This window comes from Limanda limanda, chromosome 14, assembly GCF_963576545.1.
Source record: "Limanda limanda chromosome 14, fLimLim1.1, whole genome shotgun sequence".
Classification (NCBI taxonomy): Eukaryota; Metazoa; Chordata; class Actinopteri; order Pleuronectiformes; family Pleuronectidae; genus Limanda; species Limanda limanda.
Window position 1 is genome coordinate 18,398,376 of NC_083649.1, and position 19,897 is coordinate 18,418,272.

Sequence of the window (19,897 nt, forward strand, 5' to 3'; positions counted from 1 at the left end):
TCTGTTCTGCAGGAGGAGATGCAGCTGCAGAAGTCCAAGCTCGAGAGGGTGGAGAAAGAGCGAAATGAGCTGAGGCTGAACACGGATCGATTGGAGAGCAGGGTGGGTCCCTTCACATTGTAGCAATGCATGCTGGGAGGAGGGTGTTGGAGATTGCCATTGGAGTTACACCCTTTATTTTTGTTAAGATAAGAGACAAGATAATCTTTTACGAGACACAACGGGAAAATGTGTTGGGTTGCAGCAGCAAGGAAGGTCAAATGATAGACATCATCAGTAAACATGCAATATTAACACAAGGAAATGAAAACATATACAGTGTAAAATTTGTGCAGTGTGAGCAGAATATATCCAGTGTAATGGATTTCACTTCCCGATTTTTTTTTGCTTACTCGTACTAGAAATGTGGTGGGAGGATTTTGTTGTTTTGCTTTACTCGCTGTGTGTCTGTGCTTTTTGTCCAGATTGCAGACTTGTCGGCGGAGCTGGCAGATGAGAGGAGCACGAGTGAGTCGGCATCGCAGTTGCTGGAGACGGAGACTTCAGAGAGACTCCACCTGGAGAAGGACATGAAGGATCTGCAGGCACATGCACACACTAAAAAATGAATTTATAAATGATAAAAACGCACTGTGAAATCGTAGTTTCACATTAAAAAAAATTCTGATTCTAATAAAACTCACATTTTCTGTGTTTGTGTGGTTCCAGGCCAAGTTTGATGCCATGAAGAAGCAATTAGAGTCGCAGGAAATGGAGGTGATGGAAGCTCGACTTATGAAGGCGGCCGATCTCAACGGGGAGATGGACAGCGACGATGATGCTGGTTGGTTGAATTATAATTTGTGACACCGCAGCCACCAGAGAATCAAATTTTCCCATTAGTTTAATTCCACACCCAAAATTAAAAACCAAACAAAAGGGGATGTTGATAACGTGACTTCCTGTGACCTTTTCTCACTTGTTAGGATCCTTCTTAAAGTTTGCATTAAATTACAGAACTCATTGCACCGTATGACGCTTGCAGCAACTTTCCTAAGCATGCCTGATGGGTATGTAATTTCAGGTCAGAAGCATAATCCCCTGAACCACTCATATCAGCATTATGTGCACGGTTTATAAAAATCTCCCCCATACTAAGTGCAGCGGCAGGGATGATTGTCTTTGTGTGACTGCTCCAGGAGGAGACGTGGCAGTAAGACTTGGTCCAAGTTTGCAATGTACAACGAGGGGATTAAGATGTTTGCTCTCGGGCATACAACTAAAGCCTGTTGTTGACTGGTCTCCCCCTGCTGGGAGAGAGAGCTCCCGCCTCGAGCATATTGTCCACGAGGCTTTTTTTTTCTTCTTCTTCTTCTTTTCCCTGTGTTCCTACCCCCTTCAACCCACCTCAGCCAGACAGGCCATTACAGAGCATCTCAGAATTCTTAGACGAACGAGAAAATAATCGTTGGGATCAGAGCCGGTGGCCCTGCAAGTTGTCATTATGCTATATATATGCTAATGAGCGGCACTGATGGAAGAGCCGGTGTTGGAATGTGAAGGAGAAATGGACAGCCTCTAAAATGATAAGGCTTGGAAATGAACCTGAACCCGAACGTCCGCCCGGCCGCTGTTATACTTCTGATAGCCTCTGACAGCTCCAGAATTAAGGTCGGCTAAGAACTGTGGAAAGTGCCACTTAGACGTGTCCTTCTCTAACTACTATTGTGCTGTGCTCGGAATTCTTACCTCAGGTTTATCCAAGATTAGAGTTGAAAAGTAATGGCTGTTTTGTAGTTTCCTGTCACATTCTTTTTTGACCTCATAAGTTCAGGATTTGATAGAGGAACTTGGTTTGTTCCCTCCGAAAAATGATATTATTTTGGTCCTTGAGGGTGATATCCATTGCAACCAGTGCAGTGGGCCTCATAATCCGCAGTCATCCCTGAGCTTTTGAGCCTGTATACCATTGCTAGGCCTGCATTAAAGAGAGGAGACACCCAAATGTCACACACAGGCTTTTCTCTCTGTATTCTGTGTCTTCTCCTGCAGGAGGCGAGTGGCAGATAAAGTACAACAGAGCCATTCGGGAAATGGAGTTCACCAAGAAGAAACTCCAGCAGGAGTTTGATGACAAGCTGGAGACGGAGCAGCAGAGCAAGAGACATGCTGAGAGGAGGGCAAGACACTTTTTATGATATTCAATCCCTTAAAGAATTGTCTATTTAATATACGACACACTTGTAGCCTGTTAGTTGCATAAATGTGATAATGATATGCATTAAACTGCCATAATAAATAATAATAAATGTGTTTCCATGTGTGTGCGTGCTGCAGTTGGCTGATCTGCAGACAGATAATGAGGATGTGCAGCGCTCTGTGCAGCAGCTGAAGAAGAAGTGCCAGAAACTGACGGCGGAGCTGCAGGATACCAAGCTTCACCTGGAGGGACTGCACAGCCGCAACCATGACCTGGAGAAGAAGCAGAGGAAGTCAGTTTCAGCTACACTCTGTCCCTCTCTCTGTCCACATTTTTTGATCCGTCCTATCTGTCCATCTGTCCTTCGTGTACTCACACTATAGGGAACACATTGCCCTGTCCTCATTGTCTTTGCTGCCAGTCTTGGCCGGAACACAAAAGTTTCCGTTTAATTCGAATAGTGACTGAGATGTTCTGTAATCTGCGGAATTGCATTAGCTGAGAAAATGACTCAGACTTTAAGCACTTGAGAAGCTATTGCTGTGGCAGAATGTGATCTCTCCCCTGTGGTTAATTGAAGATGCTCTGTGGGTGAAATTATTTTTCGGCTTCGCTTCAGAGAGAAGAAGAAGGGAAAAAAAAACAGGGAATTACAACGAGCTGACAGCATGAAACACTTAGCTATTAAGTTCACTAACCATAAGTGCTTCTGACCTAGACAATTGAAGAAAACATTTTGTACATTATTACAACCCAATTGTAAATTGAAGGCTAATGGAAGTGGATAACAGTAGAGACTGTAATAGAGGCAGTTTTGAGCTGATGCTGGGCTCTAAGCGGAAAATAGAAAGTAACTAAAGTTGCATGTTGGTTAGATGTTTAGTTAACAGGATCAGATTTCTATTATTTTTTCATTTATTATTACTCTTACCCTCACCCTTATACATACAGTAATTGTAGTGTATCAATACACACAACCAACCATTACACTTTGCTGTTGCTGGCAAACTGTATCTTTTGCAACCTTTTGTCAATTCGCATTAACAGATCCTGCTCAGTTTACTATTATAATATAAAGGCCCTTATCCACTGGTCAAAGAAACGCACCCACTAATATCTGGCTTTTGTCTAGAAGTCAGAATAGATACAATCAGAGGTCACTCCCGGGTCAAATGTCTCTGCAGTAGATATCTGTATTTATGCCAGATTTTGTTATGCTGTTATCCTCGAGACCGAAGTTAAGAAGTTAAGTTTCAACTCCTCTGCTGGTAACAGGGACGGAGCCAATTGCCTTTTAAAAAAACTTTTGTATAACTGCAGATTTAGGTGTAGAAGAGCTATATGAAATATTAGTCTTATGTGAAAGTAACATTTTGCTGAGCTGTCTACTCTGTCTCTCTCTCTGTGTGTGTGTGTGTGTGTGTGTGTGTGTGTGTGTGTGTGTGTGTGTGTGTGTGTGTGAATGTGTGTGTTTTCCAGGTTTGACATGGAGCAGAACCAGTCCCAGGCTGAGGTACAAAGAGAAAGGAGCCACAGGGAGAAACTGGCTCGAGAGAAAGACATAATGACTGGTGAGATGTTTAACCTCGGCCAGCAGCTGCAGGTGAGCCACCGCACAGAACTACACTGCAGATACTGTGATGTCCTCTCCAGGGGACGACCCGTCTGGTCTCCATGCTCCCTGTATGACATAACTGGGGCTGGTCCAGATGTGTTCCTTTACTGTGTCTCCTCCGGGCCTGCAGGACAAGGACGTCGAGTTGTGCGCCACAAATATGAAGGTGCAGCAGCTGGAGGCTGAGCTTCAGGACGTGTCCTCCCAGGAGTCCAAGGAAGAAGCCTCTCTGTCCAAGGTCAAGAAGCAGCTTCGCGACCTTGAGGCAAAGATGAAAGACCAGGAGGAGGAGCTGGATGAACAGGCTGGAAGCATCCAGATGCTGGAGCAGGTACAGGGTGGTGGAGATGTTGTATTTTATATGCGTCTGGATAAAATGTGTGTGCCTACAATAGCCAGTAGCTGGGGACATTATGTTTTTTAGTTGTTCCATCCATCCCATAGAGCGCCTGAGTGAATTTCTTTAAAGTTGCTACACAAGTTCAGCTGGACTCATGGATGATCTGATTACAGTTTGGGGGCCAAAGGTCAAGGTCACTGTGATATTATATGTATCTGGAAAAAATGATATAGTGTGGAACTACAATGTTTGGCGTAGGGATACAACCGCAGTGTGGTTCTGACTGAAAGCTGCCTATGTAGCAGCCTATGTTGCTGCGGAAGGTTGGAGATCTCCTCCACAATATTGACGGCTGCTCCATCTTCCCATCCCACGAAGTCCGCAACCTGGGTATCACTCTTGACTCCACCCTCTCTTTCCAATCCCAATCACATCAGTCACCAAATCCGCCTTCTTTCATCTCATAAACATCTCCAGACTCCAGCCTTCACTCCCTGACGCTGCAGCAGAAACTCTCATTCATGCCTTCATCACCTCCTGGATTACTGCAATTTGATCCTGTCCAGTGTACAAGACAATGTCCTATATAGACTCAAGCATGTACAGAACTCTGCCACTAGGGTTCTCACCTGCATTAAACCCTGGCAGCACATCACCCCGACCCTCATCCACCTCCACTGGCTCCCACATCAAGCGAGTCAACTCCTCCCTCTCACCTATAAATCCCTCCTTGCCCTAGCCCCACCAAATGTAACTGACCTTTTCAACCCCTACACCCCTGTGTTTGAGGCTATGGTCCTCAAACACAGGTTTATTCTCCATCAACAACACAAAACTGTGAAGCTTTGGAGACAGAGCCTTCTGTCTTGCAGCCCCCATCCTCTGGAACTCTATCCCCTCCGAAATTCGCAAAACTGAATCTCTGGACAGCTTCAAACATTTCCTCAAACACCACCTGTTCACTTAAAAAACTTCAAACCTCATTTACACTCCACGCTGCCTTTAGTGCTGTTTATTTCTGTCCTGTTTTGTGCAAAGTACTTTTTTCTTCTTTTTGTCCCAACTGACACATGCAAAGGGTCTTTGGGTCTCTTGAAAGGCATTATATAAATTCAAGCCTTTATTATTAAGACTATGTAATGCTAACCCAACATTCTGACCTTTAAATTGTAATTCTGTAAGTCCCAAAACTACACAAACATCCTCCATCTACCCTGACATCCTACAAAAGTAAAAAATTTTATTTCATTAGGACCTTTCTATAATTTTTGGACAGATAGTACATATCAAACAAAAATGAAATAGAATCCATTACGTTTGAAATGTGTCTCCATTGTGTTCTCAGGCAAAGCTGCGGCTGGAGATGGAGATGGAGAGACAGCGGCAGACCCACTCCAAAGACATCGAGAGTAAGGACGAAGAAGTGGATGAGATCAGACGATCCTGCAGTAAGAAGGTAAACACTGCTTATTAGTTGATTAGTCCAACATGTTCCTCTACATCGCCTTGTTCTCCTGAACCAACAGCTCATAAGGCCTAGAGTTCTGATATGAGTGCTGGGGTTCAATGTGAATGCATAGTCCATTTTATTAAGGCTATGAGTTTGTAGATGTGTTACCCATGCTCAGTCCCATGAAAGTAAAATACATAAACATAAATTGAAGCAGAAATAAATAATTAAGGATTTAAGGCTTTTTCTGTATTTCTACATTTATAGTTAATAGTGTACAAGTCAACTCGAGACAGAAGTAGTAGATCTGATGATCTTAGTTTTATAACCAACTCCTTAGAGGGACATACGCCCACCTCACTTATTAACCTCTGGACCCAGAAATACAAAAAAAATTATATATATATATATATATATATAAATAAATGTATCTACTTAATTCCTGCATTTATTTATGGTATTATAATTTTTGTCCTTCAGTTTAAATAAACACTGTATTCATTTTAACGCAGTATAAATTATGGTTTATGCACTGCTGAGGTTGGTGAGCGCTCATTCACATGGATGAGGAACAGCAAACACAGTAGATACATCTTAAAAACAAAATAAATACAAATTCGAATCCGAGCAGCGTTTGCAGTCATATCGATCAGCCACGACATTGAAACAGGACAACGGGAATCAATGTTGATCTCTGTATTTTTGAATAAAAATAATGACATTGAATAGATTTTCAAAGCTGTGATGTGAGGCTGGCACCACCACTCAGGAGGGGAACCATTTGCTTTTGATGTGTGAGAGCAGCCATGTCGAACAGGATGCTTGATGGTGTCTTACATCTGACTTTGTCTGCCACTGATCATCTGCTTGTGCGTCCCAACACACCGTGCGTGTGTCCTGCAGCTGAAACAGATGGAGGTGCAGCTGGAGGAGGAGTACGAAGACAAGCAGAAAGTGCTGCGCGAGAGACGAGAGCTGGAGTCCAAACTGCTCACCGCCCAGGACCAGGTACTCCCATCACTCCGCCCTCTGGTCCCTGTCAGTGCAGTGCAGCTAAGTGTGTGCGATTTAGTGCAGGGCCACTTCCTTTTGATTGGAAGAAACGGCTTTCGAGTCTCGAAGGGGCGCTCTGAGTTTTTGAAGGAGGGCAGAAAAACAAGTGTGTGTGTCTGTGTGTGTAACAACTGAGGCTAGGAGTGTTTTTTATCGTTCAGGTGAGCCAGAGGGATGTGGAGACTGAGAAGAGGCTTAGGAAAGACCTGAAGAGAACCAAAGTCCTTCTGGCTGATGCACAGATTATGTTGGACCACCTGAAGAGCAACGCCCCGAGCAAGAGAGAGATCGCCCAGATCAAAAATCAAGTACGAACTCACCGCTGTGCTTCCCCAGATAAATCTATGATACGATTCAACACATACAAAACACATCTTTTTGGCTAAATAAAAACATGCACCGGTTGATAAATCCTCTGCATATCCAGGAGAGATTCTTTATCGTGGCCTAATTACGTTTGCCTCTGTTCTTCCCGTCCTGTTTCTCACAGCTGGAGGAGTCAGAGTTCACGTGCGCGGCGGCGGTGAAGGCTCGAAAGAGCATGGAGCTGGAAATAGAGGACCTGCACATCCAAATGGAGGATGTGGTCAAATCTAAGATGTCGGTGAGTTTCGGACACCAGTTGAGCTGCGTGTTCCAATTATTCGCTCGAGTGGGTTCGATCGTTCTGTGCGTCCTTGTTTGTCTGCGCCACAATAAGAAGCGTGTGTAAGGACACGCATTTATGAATAATGAAATATACCTTTGCGCCTTTTTCATTTCACATCATTGATAAGGGGGGAATTTGTTTGTGGAATTGTTTCTACAGCCTTCCCTTGGTGAGCAAATGAAACCAGAAGCAACAAACAGTATTTAATTAATGTTGGATGTTGCCTATCAAAATGTTCCACTCTTCAAAATACAGCGGGGGGCTCTAATATCAATATGCATACATCATCAAGCCGTGGTGGGATATTACAATAATAAATGGCCTTTGGCATATGTCTGATTTCAACATTTTGCACTAATGGGTAAATAAGCTTTTGTCGGAAAATTTCTGCTCATTAATGGCTGTCTCATGAGAGCGCAGCCTGCATTTCAGATCCGTTGGCTGGGGGATGTTTGTGTCTCCTGGGATGATGGGAGTGCTGTGTGCCTGGGTGTTGCTTGTTAATTGCTGCATTTATGGCAAGGGAAGGTCTCGTAAATGTCTTAGATTAGAGAGTGCATATTGAGGGCCCCGGCCCCCGCCTCCCTCTCCGCCTCCCCCGAACACAGGAGGATGAACTCTAAATAGGACATCACCAGTATGCTGCACTGGCCGCACTTTTCCTCCAGCCTAAATGAGCCAATTGATTATCTTCAATTGGTCTCGTCCTCCAGCCAGAGCCCTGTCCAGATTGTGTTTCATCGCCATTAGATGAGATTCCAGGACTGCTTCGGCCTGGCCGGCTAATGAGCATTTATCATATTCAATAGCTCATGAATAAATCCCGTCATTCTAAACGAATGTGTGCGTGTGTTTCCTTCTCTATCTCATCACTCGTCGTCCCTCAGCTGGAGGAGCAGCTCAGCCGGCTGCAGAGAGAGAAGAACGACCTGCAGTCTCGCATGGAGGAGGATCAGGAGGACATGAATGAGCTGATGAAAAAACACAAGTCTTCAGTCGCCCAGGTAACTCATCCTGCCTGACGCCTCGGCCATTAGTCCCTCCGTTATCAATGCTAACACTTCCCCTTCAGGTTGGTAAGCAGGAGCCATATGAAGGAAATAGGCAAAACTGTCCTAATACTGAATATTTTCCTGTCTTTATTCCTAATAAGGCTGAAAATTGTGGGAAACCACCTCTTTCATGGACATTAATATTCTGTTCTTCTCTGCGTGTGGAAAGTGTTGTGGCTTTTTGGTTTGGAGGACAAAGTCTCCTCTGAACACAGTGTGCGCGCTGCAGTCAGGCAGATGCAATCTGTTCTACAGCGGATCACATGACAAAGTATTTGGCACAAACACGTTTGGTTCAGTAACCATTTACAAAGAATGGGATATTTTTCCAGATAATTGAAGCATGCATTGACAATCACGCTTCCTCCCTCCCCCCTCTCTCGCTCTCTCTCACAAACACACACACACACACACACACACACACACACACACACACAAATTCAATCGCAAAAGAATAGAAAAGGGTTATTTTGTGTGTGTGAGAGAGAGAGAAGCAGCTGAGGTTCATTCATCTCTGAGTGGTAGACAGTGTGGTGGTTTAGGGTTTTAGTTTCAGTATAGACTTGACAATGTGCGCAGCTTTCCAGATTCTCACTCACGAGCAGTGGCTGGTGGCGATATGTAAATATTACAACGTAGAGACGTCCCAAACCGTTAACTTTACGTAGACATTGGCCCCGTAATAGTAATAAAGTTTGAAACACTAGGTGGCGTTTGGAGCTTGAGAGCTTTAAGATTTTAAAAGAAAATGTGTGGATAAATGAGATATTTATCCACACATTAATGTATTTCATCAAAGAACAGTCATATAGAGTATTTTACAACTTACGAAACACATACAAGTGTGCAGCACAAAAATGTGTAATTCTTGATCTAATTGTCTGGTGATTGTGTTTCTTTGTGTACTAGTCTGCCAGGGACTTGAGCCAGATCACTGACCTGCAGGCACAGCTGGAAGAGGCCACCAAGGAGAAGCAGGAGATCCAGGAGAAGGTAGATTTTAAAAAGCAACAGATTTTACAGCTGCTACATCAGCAACCTGCTCGCTGCCTCGACACTGCTCTCTGATCAGACCTTGGACTCCCTCTGATTATTGGGACAAAAATAAAAAAAAATAAAAATATATAAATTCTGTTTAGGGTTAACTTTTCAGAAATGCAAAGCAATTTTTGTATTTAAATACTAATAGATGATTTAGAGTCAAGGAGAGAAGTAGATCTTTAGCCTTTTATTACTCGTTCCATAAAGGAAGGGTTATGTATATAAACTCAGCAGTCCCACTCCATGGTTTAAGCATTTACATAAAATGAAAGCCCTCTTTCGTAGCAGTAGCTTCTGTCTCAGTTATTTAACTGATGTGTGGACATTCCAAATTGAACACATCATTTTATTTCTAAAGATTTGAACGTTTTCAGGTAAATGAAAAGTGTGATAATGGAAAATAAGTTTGAAAACAGTGTCAGGTGGTGAGGTTTATTAATTCAACAGATGATGATCTCTGAATTAGTTTTTTCCTCAATATGGGCCTTGTGCTCTGTCGTACCTTCAGCTTACCATTGTGTCTAGTTCCATTTTTTGCAAATGTGGTAGAACCGACACATCATCATGAAAACATGGTCATTGTGAGCATGTCAGCATACAGACATAAGCAGAAGCCTGTTTCTGGGGAGATTGGTGTAGTTACTGTGGGCTGTGTGTGAGTTGTCAGCTAAATGGTTGAGGCTCAGAATAAAAGTGTGTTCATTATGTAAAGAGGTTAATGCACCTGATTTAAGCCTCGGGATAATAATAGTGAACATAATAATGCTTTTATGATAAGTGTTTTTTTCTGATGGACCACTGTTTGTTTAGAGGAAAACATCTAACATGTCGTGTGTCATATACTAATGTATGGCCATTTTTTTGTGATGCATTTGCGTGCTTAAAACTCTGAAGCTGTGGCACATTACACACACCTTCATTTGCAGGTGCTGATGTGCAGGGTTTTATTTGACATTGAACAGAATTTATTTTTAAATATATATTATTTCGAATATAATTCAGCATGATCTCTCACCACTTCCCTAACAGCAGAGCTTGGATCTATTATATTAAGCTCCCCACGTGCCAACGCTCCGGTCCACTCAGCCATCTGAATAATTTTGGCCGCACGAGAGACACACACAAGCTGCAAGGCATTGTTAAAACCTGCCAGAGAAGGTAGCGATAGCCATCTGAAGAGTCTGACCTTGAAGTGGTTATCTCATCACCAGAAGGGAGGGAGAGTTGGCTTTTGTAGTAATATCAAAGGAGAACTCCAAATCCTCCATGTCTTAGATGCAAACTCCCTCATTAGGTACCACGCTGCCTTGTGGGCAGGCGATGTTGTGACGTATCTTTCTTTCTTTTTATCGGTCAGCAGAAAAAAGATTTGGATGGTACGAACGTGCGTTGCATGAAGCTCAGCCCTACGATGTACCTGAGCCTGATCTTCCCCCGACTGTTTGTGGACCAGGGGGCTAATCAAGATCTTATTATTGAGACTGGATACACAATATTTACATGTAGCAGGATGAAGGGTGAAAAGCTGAAGGCTAATTTAATGTTCTTACATAGATACAACATCAGCAGCTCGAATGGCACTCAGAGAGCACGTATACCTCCACCAAGGCCCAATAGCCTCCTTATAAAACAACATTTAAATTCACTAGATCCAGATTTTTCATTTTTTTTTTAACAAGATCCATGTTGAAAAACGGCCAATGTTGCAACATCAAAATAAGCAAGAAAAAAAATCATAAATCCGCCCACTGATCCGGATCCACACCAAAATTAAATGTTTTTTTTCTGATCCATACAGCATCCTTCCACCGAGTTTCCAGGTAATCCTCCCTGTAGTTTTTGTATAATCCTTCTAATTAACAAACAGACAAACGAAAGCAGATGAAAATATAACTTTCCTATATCATATATCAACATATATCCAAGTTCTCCCAAAAGAAGAGGTGGGAAAGTCGAGTAAAGAAGTCAAGATGGCCGGGTGCAAAGGGTACCGCTCCTGGGTTTGTTAACGTGCATGATATTATGTGCGTTCTTTTCCCCAGCTTCACTCCGTGCAGAGCCAGCTCGAGTTCCAAGAGCAGTCCATGGTGGAGAAGTCCCTGGTGAGCCGCCAGGAGGCCAAGATCCGTGAGCTGGAGACCAAGCTGGAGTACGAGAGGACACAGATCAAACGCCTGGAGGTGACTTACTCCTCCGTGCTTCACGAAATTTAGAAGACAGGCTTTGTGAGCCTATAAATGCAAATTTGGTATTTAGTATTCTATTGATCAAGAGAGGGGGATAATATAAAGTGAGGGAACAGTATGGTGTTGCTTGCAAAGCTCCGCATCATTGCGGTGCTGGTTAAGAAAAGCATCCATCAACCACTATAGGGGTTTTTTTGATTAATAATTGAGGACAGAAGCATGTAAAAAATGTATGTTTTTACATGCATTAAAAGTAAATTCTTGACCACGTGATGAGGTCAAAATAACTGCACCTCAGCAGTGTGTGTATATATTTGCTTCTGAAAAGCACTTTCTAGACCATGAATTTATAGCAGGCTTTGCTATTTCAGGTTTGGCTGGGCCTATTTTGAATAGAAGTGATGGATGGTTAACATTTTTACGTAGTGCTTGAAACTCGTATGCAGTTGCTGCACCACGCTTGATACGTAATGGTTAGAAATCTTCGACTTTATATAACCATGGGGACGTGATTACGCTTCCTTGAGTTTCAGCTGTCAATCATCATGATTGACTGGAGTTTAATGACTGAAATAACTAATTGAAACCAAAATTACCTTAAATTGAGCAAATAAACAAATATAGTGAAAAGACCAGACTACCACAAATAATAGAAGAAAACATATATTTGTTATATACTTTGCCCTTTTTAGTCTGGTCCATGTCCTATTCACAAACAGGGAGGAGGCAGGGTTTATGACCAATACTGCAGGCAGCCACTAGGGGCGTTTGGGAGGCGTTGGCTTCACTCTTCGAGAGCTGTCATGTCATCCATCTTCATGAACAATCTTGGTTAAAAACAAACTATCTATGGGGAAGTAAGTTTGGTTTGAACAGGTGTGTCAAAATGTGTGTACGTTGCCGTTATTAACTAGCTTAACATTGGCCTTATGTACTTTATTTATTTATGTATTTTAGGGGAGGAACAGGCTTGGAGTTTGTTTTATTGGTTTCTTGTGTTTTTTTTGTAACTAGAAAAACTCTGGGTGCTGTGTACTCCAGCAGTCCTACCTGTGATATCCCCTGTGCACAGTACTTGCATCAATACAGTTTTAGAACTAAGAGCTGTGCACACATGTAATTTGTCCTCATGTGGCCTTTTGTGAGGACAAGTTAACCCAGTTCACCTCCTTTCCTCCCCAGAGCCTGACGGGTCGTCTGAAGGAGAACCTCGAAAAGATGTCGGAGGAGAGAACCCAGTACGTCGCTGCGGAAAACAGGGAGAAGGAGCAGAACAAGCGAATGCAGCGGCAGGTGCGGGACATGAAGGAGGAAACAGCCGAGCTGTCCAAGAAGGAGAGCGAGGCGAGCCGGAAGAAGCACGAGCTGGTGAGACCTTTTGCTGCAGGGGGAAGTCGTGGCGGTTTGCTGGAGTTTTACGCTCCAGAGGAGATTAACTTCCCGCTTCTCCTGTGCTCTGATCCGTTCGCCAGGAAATGGACATCGAGAGCTTGGAGGCGGCGAATCAGAGCTTACAAGTGGACCTTAAGCTGGCCTTCAAGAGGATAGGCGACCTGCAGGCTGCGATCGAGGACGAGATGGAGAGCGATGACAATGACGACTTAGTCAACAGGTACCTGACGGATTTTGAATTCCTACAGAAGACGGTGCAATTACACTTCCTTCACTTGATCTGTAATGTGTGTTTTGCGCGAGCGTGTTCTCGTCGTGAGTTGCGAGAGAAGTTACCAAAAGAGTTTGAGTCTGTCAATCACGACTCGTGTCTTTTCGGTCTTCGCAGTCTCCCACATCTTCCGACATCAATTCTTCTCTCACCTCTTTTGTTACTCTGTGAGTCATACTACACTGTGTTCCCCAGGTACCTCTCACACGGTTTAATTTAGCTCCCTGCTTCTGATCTGTTTGTCTCAGCGCTGGTTTTCCCTGTTTGGTTTACCCCCCCCCTTCCCTCTTTGCAGCGGGGTTGAGGGTTAGACTAGCTCTGAGCCCACTGAGGTAAACACTGACTGCAGTAATTCAGATCTCGAAAAGGAAGACATTACACACAGCGGCTCCGCTTGAGAAGAAGGCCGGCAGCAGCACGGGCTGATTTATCAAGTCACGGATTTGCAAAGGATAGTAATTCCATGTTTGTGTGTGTGGAAGAAGGTGTAAAACAACTTGTTTGCTGATACCTCATGTTGTCCTCTTTTTACACTGTTATTTGTGTATCTCACCTTCTCTCTTTCTCCCCTCTTTTTGTTGGTGTTTCCAACACTTTCCACAGTTTGCAAGACATGGTGACAAAATATCAGAAAAGAAAGAACAAAACGTGAGAATGGGAAAATGCATCCTTTGTTTTCGTCCCGTTTGGACCAGCAGGAGAGAATGATGCAGTATTCCCTCACCGCTCAGTTTGTGTTGTTCACACTGACACAGTGAGGAGAAGCAATTTAAGAAAATAATGGAAATTCATGTTTGCGGTATAGATCTCTGATAAAAAAGACCTATGCTTAAAATCCCTGATGTTTCATTCAGTTTAATTTTATGTTTCATCTGGACACCTTCACACTTATTGGAGTTTTCAAGGCTTGTTTTTCTTCCCTACAGAAACAAGGAGAAAAAAATCTGATGGTGCACAAGATGCTTTGCACAATGTAAACTGGAGATTGATAAATAGAGCACAACAATCTCTACTCGCTGCTTCAGTAAATGTGATCAACCTGAAACACAGCGAAGCGTAACAGACCCCTGGTAATACTGCATCATTGTCTCCACAAATTTTTCGTGTCTAACACCATCCTCTGCCTTATCATAAACCATCATGCACTGGTTTGGATCTCGGGTTAAAAGCTGATTCCACTGAACTTCAGTTTTTCTGTAGCGTCTCCAAATTACCTTGTTAGGCATCCCAATCACTGAGTTAATCTCCTGAACTTTCTCTAGAGACATTCCAACATTTCCAATATTATTTTTCTTGGCAGCATGGAACAAATCAAATCTATTCCTGTCTGAGTTTTTTCTAATGAGACATGAGTCTGAGATTTATTTGTGATTTAATTAGAAATGTTTAATCATTACAGCCTGAAAGTAAAACTTAAATAAAAAAAAAGTTTTCAAATTGGATATAGTCATGGATAGTATTTGCTTTTGCAAAAATGCAACTAATTAAAATCCAATATCAAAGCCCCTTAAGAATTTTACGTAGGTGTGGCAAAGCAATACTCAGACTGGAACATATCTCTATTAACAGTTTAAAGCAGAAAATTCACTGGTTGATTTGGTCAAAAGCAATTACAATTAGAATGTGACTCAGTAGAGTGTTAACCTCCACCAAGGCACAACAGTTGCAGACACTCAAAAATGTCTGTCTAAATATGTTTGTGTGATATTTTTTTAATCAAGATCTCAGCCTTATTTCTTAAGAAATTCACAAAATGTCGAAAGTGTCATATCTCACAAAAAATTATTGATCTGCCACCTTAATCGGAATCCATCCAAAAGTTATAATGAGTTCTTCTGTGGCTCGTGTCCAACCCTAACACACAGTTTCATTAAAATATTTTTTTTTAGTTTTTGAGTAGTCCTGCTGACAGATGCACAAACAGCATAAAACCACCACAATTTGAATTTGGATCTGCACCAGATTGTACACGCTCATACATTTCATCATCAAGATCCATGAGTTATACTCTGAGATATCAACAAAAATGTAGAAAAAAGCCCGGTTTTGAAATGTTTAAAAAAGTGAAAGAATCCGATCCGGACACACATTTACATTTAATGGGTTCTTCGCCGACTCATTCTGAAGCATTCCACCAAGTTTTGTGGTAATCCGTCCATAATCCTTCTAATTAACAGAGACAAACGCAAACGAAAACATAATGTCCTTGGCTGAGGTAATAAGATGTTTTCATATTTCAAACTAAGAATAACTCAGAATAATAAGAACACAAAGAACAACTTTACACCCATAGAGAAGAGAGATGAAATGAAGTGCTGTGAAAGCGTATGGGGCTATTTAGAATAAGGGATTTCTTGCACTTTGCTCAATAAACAGTTGAAAAAAGTGTTGAAAATGTGCAAATATCTGGAGTAAAGTGAAACTTATTTTTGTATATTACACAAAGAGACGCTTAGCATTGTGGAAGCCATTTGCATTTGCTTTTGAAGGCCTTAAGTATGGTGATAAATTCAGGCCAAATGTTTATACGTTTTGGTACTAAATGCATTTTTTGACATGAAGATACATTTTTTTGTACTTGTATGAAATGGGGAAGGCTTTTCGTTTCTGAAGCATTATTTATTAGTAATATATAGTGTATTTGTTTGACAGGTGCATTTTTTTGATTTGGGAAACAAAATGCATTGGTTTGTTAGTTGGGTTTTGTATTTGCAAACCAAACTGTGTTTGCAAGTGAAATGTAGGGCATTTGTGAAAAACGTGTTTCGGTTGTTTAAGTTTTGGCATGAACTGAGCTCCGTACTTAAGTGCAACTGTGTGAGCGATGCTTGTGACGGGGAAATGGCTGTGGCGCCCTGTGACTCCACGGCTGCACAGTCAGGAAGCAGTGCACGGAAAACGCTTTCACCCAGAGCTCTGCTGCTGATTTCCATGCATGCAAATGCTCCACTAATCCAATCTCATTTCATAGTGTTGGCCTGCTTGTTAAATGTGTGATTGTGAATGAGAAATATGTTGATTTGACTAAATCCCCATTTTATTGCAGTTTTTTTAACAATGAAAAGAATCTCTGTGGCATGTTAAATAATTTAAACCTTCACCAGAGCATGATAAAGAAATGTTGTCTTCAGCACATACACCCAACCGACATTCCCCACTTTAACATCTGATCGCTTCCTAGGAGACACACAGCATCACCCGTGTTTATCACCATGCAGTTTGTTATCGGTTTGTCATCAGGAAACCTGTGTGTGTATCAGTGCCTGCTTTTCTTTTTGTGCATCTTGAGGAAAAGAACAATGACACGCCGTGTTTACTTAATTGCATTTCTCCCTCCTTCGACATCATTGCATTAGCAGCATGGATGAGCAATAACCGAGGAGGTGATTTTAGTTCTAATTATGAAATGGATTTTCCAATTGATTTGCATCATTATTCGATATTTTTGTACTTGTTGCTTCAAAACAGATGTTACAATAGCTGGATTATTATTGTTTTTGGATCTTTATAATGTGAAATAACAAAGGTCGAGCCTTTTTCAAGCACTGACAGCTGCTTTAAAGCAAACTATGAAATGGAATTCTCTATATCTCTGTAGCACAAGGCGCTGATTATCCTTATTATGAATTACATCCCAGTTTGTGTAGTGCACACTGTTTCAATTTCATTAATTGAGACCCTATATGAACATTTTAGCCCTTATGCAATCAGCTCATGTTGAACAGACGCCATCAAAATATGTTTTTTGTGACCACAAGTGCTAAAGTGATAGAACCGAGCCATATATACATTGATTCTGAGCGTTTCTGACAAAGATTTACAACCAGCGCAGGCCGATTGTCAGAAGCGATTAATGTTCACTTCTAAATTCTTGGGGGTTGCTTGTATCTGCAAGCCTCAGGACTGGCTAGCCAGTAGTGTGGGGCCAAGGACAAATTGTTTGTGACATCATTTGCACAGCACTCAATTGCGAGCCACCTTTTATTTCATGCTTGTGTGTTTATATGTCTGTGAGTGTGTGTGTGACGAGAGGTAGGGGGTGATGATATCGCTGTGGGCTGGCGTCAGTGCTCTGTTGTGTAATAGATCATTTTAAAAAGTCAAAGCATCATCAGAGCTGACAAATGGGCAGCATGTGTAATCAACTCGCTTGTATTAATGAACCTATATACCTTTTTTTTTGCCGGTGAGCTTTTATCAGTTGTATTAAGGCTGGTGGTAGAGAAGAGAGGGAGTGGAAAATACAGCGGTGGCACATAACAGCATGAAGTCGGACTCGCAGTTTTAGCTCGCCGCCTCATGAATCACATCTTAAACTGTACAATTTAAAGGCTTTTGTGTAGAACGTCACATATTCAGGCCATTCATTCTCTCTGCGATGATCATTGTTATCATCCTCCCTTAAGACAGCCTGGCTGTAAGGTTGATGGCGAGAAAGTTAAGTATATGTAAATGCTCTTAAAAGGCCTTAAAAGCCTGATTATAGCTTAGTCCCCGGGAATCGAAGGCTCGTTTCTCTCTGTGCTCGCTGGCTCGCAGCTCCGCCACCACCTTCATCATTTAAAAAAACGTAAAATGCTTTTAGGCAGATTACCCCCCCAAAAAAAAGAGGCGAGAGGACACTGTGTTCTCTGAGGAAATGTGACACAAAGCTTTGGTGACAAAAGCAACGGTACACTGCTCACTGGGAGACCTACATAGGTGGATATGTGGAATGTGGACAAATGGTAGAGCTCAGCAGTGTGTCTGTCATCTCACACATCCCCGAGTGTGCTAGTTCCCAGCATCTTTCAACGCGCTCCAAGGATTTAGATGGATAAGCTTGTCCAAGAAGCAAGAGCTGTTATACCTGCTTCCCTGTTTTTCATTTTTAATGACAGTCAGCTCCCCCTTGGACACTCGATGAAATATATCTGCGTTTCAGTGATGTACAAGGCGAACATCTCAGATTGATGAAGCGCGGTTCTTTGAAAGTTACCGAAAGTGAGGCTATGAATAACAGCCGAGATGAAAGTCAGTCTGCTCTAAATCAAGAGGAATTGAAATATTCGCCTCATCCTCAACAACCCTGTCATCTCTGATATTAATATACAGTGCATTGTCTCGCTCTGAGACCATAAACTATTTCACAGACAGTGTAATTTGCTCTGACAGAGCTTGCCATGGCAACACAGGTTAAGTGTAGTATATATCGTCAGTACATACAGTATGTGCCTCGGTGCGCTCTTAAATCTGTCCAGGTGAAAGCGGAACATTTATTTTCCCATGTCATGCAGCTGCAGAAGCTTTTGTTTCAGGCAAAACAGAGGATTTTTTTAATGCATTTTGACCATGATGGCAGCATCGACTGCCAGCATTGAGGTTGTGCCACTCTCCCCCTCCTCCTCCCTGCCACGGCCCTGTCACATTAAGCTTCTGGGACAATGGGGCGGATAATTCAGTAAATGCACCGTGGATTTAGAGGAGTGAGCCCGCGCAGGTGGGATCCAGCGTGCTTTTTCATTGTGATCCACGGGTCTTTGTATATTGATTGTTATGTCAAGCGCAGGGCCACCGGGCCCTCATGGCTCTTCTCCAATAACAATCACCAGGAGCAGGTGACATGCCACACAGATGCGAGCAGCCCGGATCCAGCCAAACAAGTTAATTATGCCTCCAAGAGCCTCATCTACATTCTGGCTAGATGATGCTTTTTTTTTGCTTCCCTCATCTACAGCTGTTGAAAAACCATTTGAGTCTGTAGATATCATTGTATAACACGTTCATGCTCATGTGGGGCCTGCCTGGATTGCTTTGCATCATACTGACCCCCGTTATTATGAGAGCACGGATACAATTACTAACAAAAAGCTTCAATTTTGAAATGACTAACAAAACACTTCTAAGATGTGAAAACTAATTATTATTTTGCCTGTGGAAGGACTGTGATGCTACACTTCATAAAATATTCTCATAACAAGTCATTCGGTGCAATTTCTCATCTGAAAATTTGTCGGAATTGACGCACAAGGCAGTTTAGGCGAAAGTATCAAGAGGCTGAGAAAATAAATTGACTTGTATTGAAAACTAAGGAGATAACTGCACTTGGTTGATAGCTTTTCGCTCTGAATGTAAAAATGACTTGTTACAGGGAATATTTTTTCACTGTGTAATGTTGAGGGTGTCACAAACTCTCGCTGATTCTGTTTCATCACAGCGGGGATGAGACAGACACCGATTCAGAGGTGGAGGACCGTGTGGATGGAGTTAAGTCTTGGCTTTCGAAGAACAAAGGCTCCACCAAGACTCTGTCAGACGAGGGAAGCCTGAAAAGCACCAGGTTAGTGGTCACATCCGTTTGCATCATGACAGATTACCATGTATGTCCCTGTGGCAACATAGCGATAAAACAACCCACATCCCCGACCGTAAAAAAGGCCCAGGATTACCCAGGGCCGTTTGCACCAGAAGGATGGGTATTTTGTTTGATTAGGTGTCATCCCTCTCTCCCAGTAATCTGTCTAATGACAGGAGGCGGAATGGGGAAACGGCTGCTGTCACATTTATTGAGGTGGCCCCTGGCCAGTTGGCACGCCTGCTAAATGACGCCTCTGCCACAGCTAGATTCTCTCACCGGTTGATTGCCTCACTTTCTACAATGGATACTGTACATAACAGCAATAGCCCAAG

The 19,897-nt window shown here is 42.5% G+C and overlaps 1 protein-coding gene across 1 annotated transcript in view; it reads left to right on the plus strand.

Moving 5' to 3' along the window:
* LOC133019448 (unconventional myosin-XVIIIa-like) overlaps positions 1-19,897 on the plus strand; it is a 71,571-nt gene that overhangs the window by 47,899 nt on the left and 3,775 nt on the right. The window contains exons 22-39 of the mRNA XM_061085936.1: positions 13-102; positions 465-584; positions 709-823; positions 2,032-2,159; positions 2,317-2,471; positions 3,659-3,782; positions 3,925-4,125; positions 5,480-5,590; positions 6,488-6,592; positions 6,799-6,945; positions 7,128-7,241; positions 8,174-8,290; positions 9,248-9,331; positions 11,422-11,559; positions 12,748-12,933; positions 13,038-13,177; positions 13,832-13,876; positions 19,425-19,547. Coding sequence (XP_060941919.1) covers positions 13-102; positions 465-584; positions 709-823; positions 2,032-2,159; positions 2,317-2,471; positions 3,659-3,782; positions 3,925-4,125; positions 5,480-5,590; positions 6,488-6,592; positions 6,799-6,945; positions 7,128-7,241; positions 8,174-8,290; positions 9,248-9,331; positions 11,422-11,559; positions 12,748-12,933; positions 13,038-13,177; positions 13,832-13,876; positions 19,425-19,547 — 2,243 coding nt within the window. The remainder of the gene's footprint in view (positions 1-12; positions 103-464; positions 585-708; positions 824-2,031; positions 2,160-2,316; positions 2,472-3,658; positions 3,783-3,924; positions 4,126-5,479; positions 5,591-6,487; positions 6,593-6,798; positions 6,946-7,127; positions 7,242-8,173; positions 8,291-9,247; positions 9,332-11,421; positions 11,560-12,747; positions 12,934-13,037; positions 13,178-13,831; positions 13,877-19,424; positions 19,548-19,897) is intronic.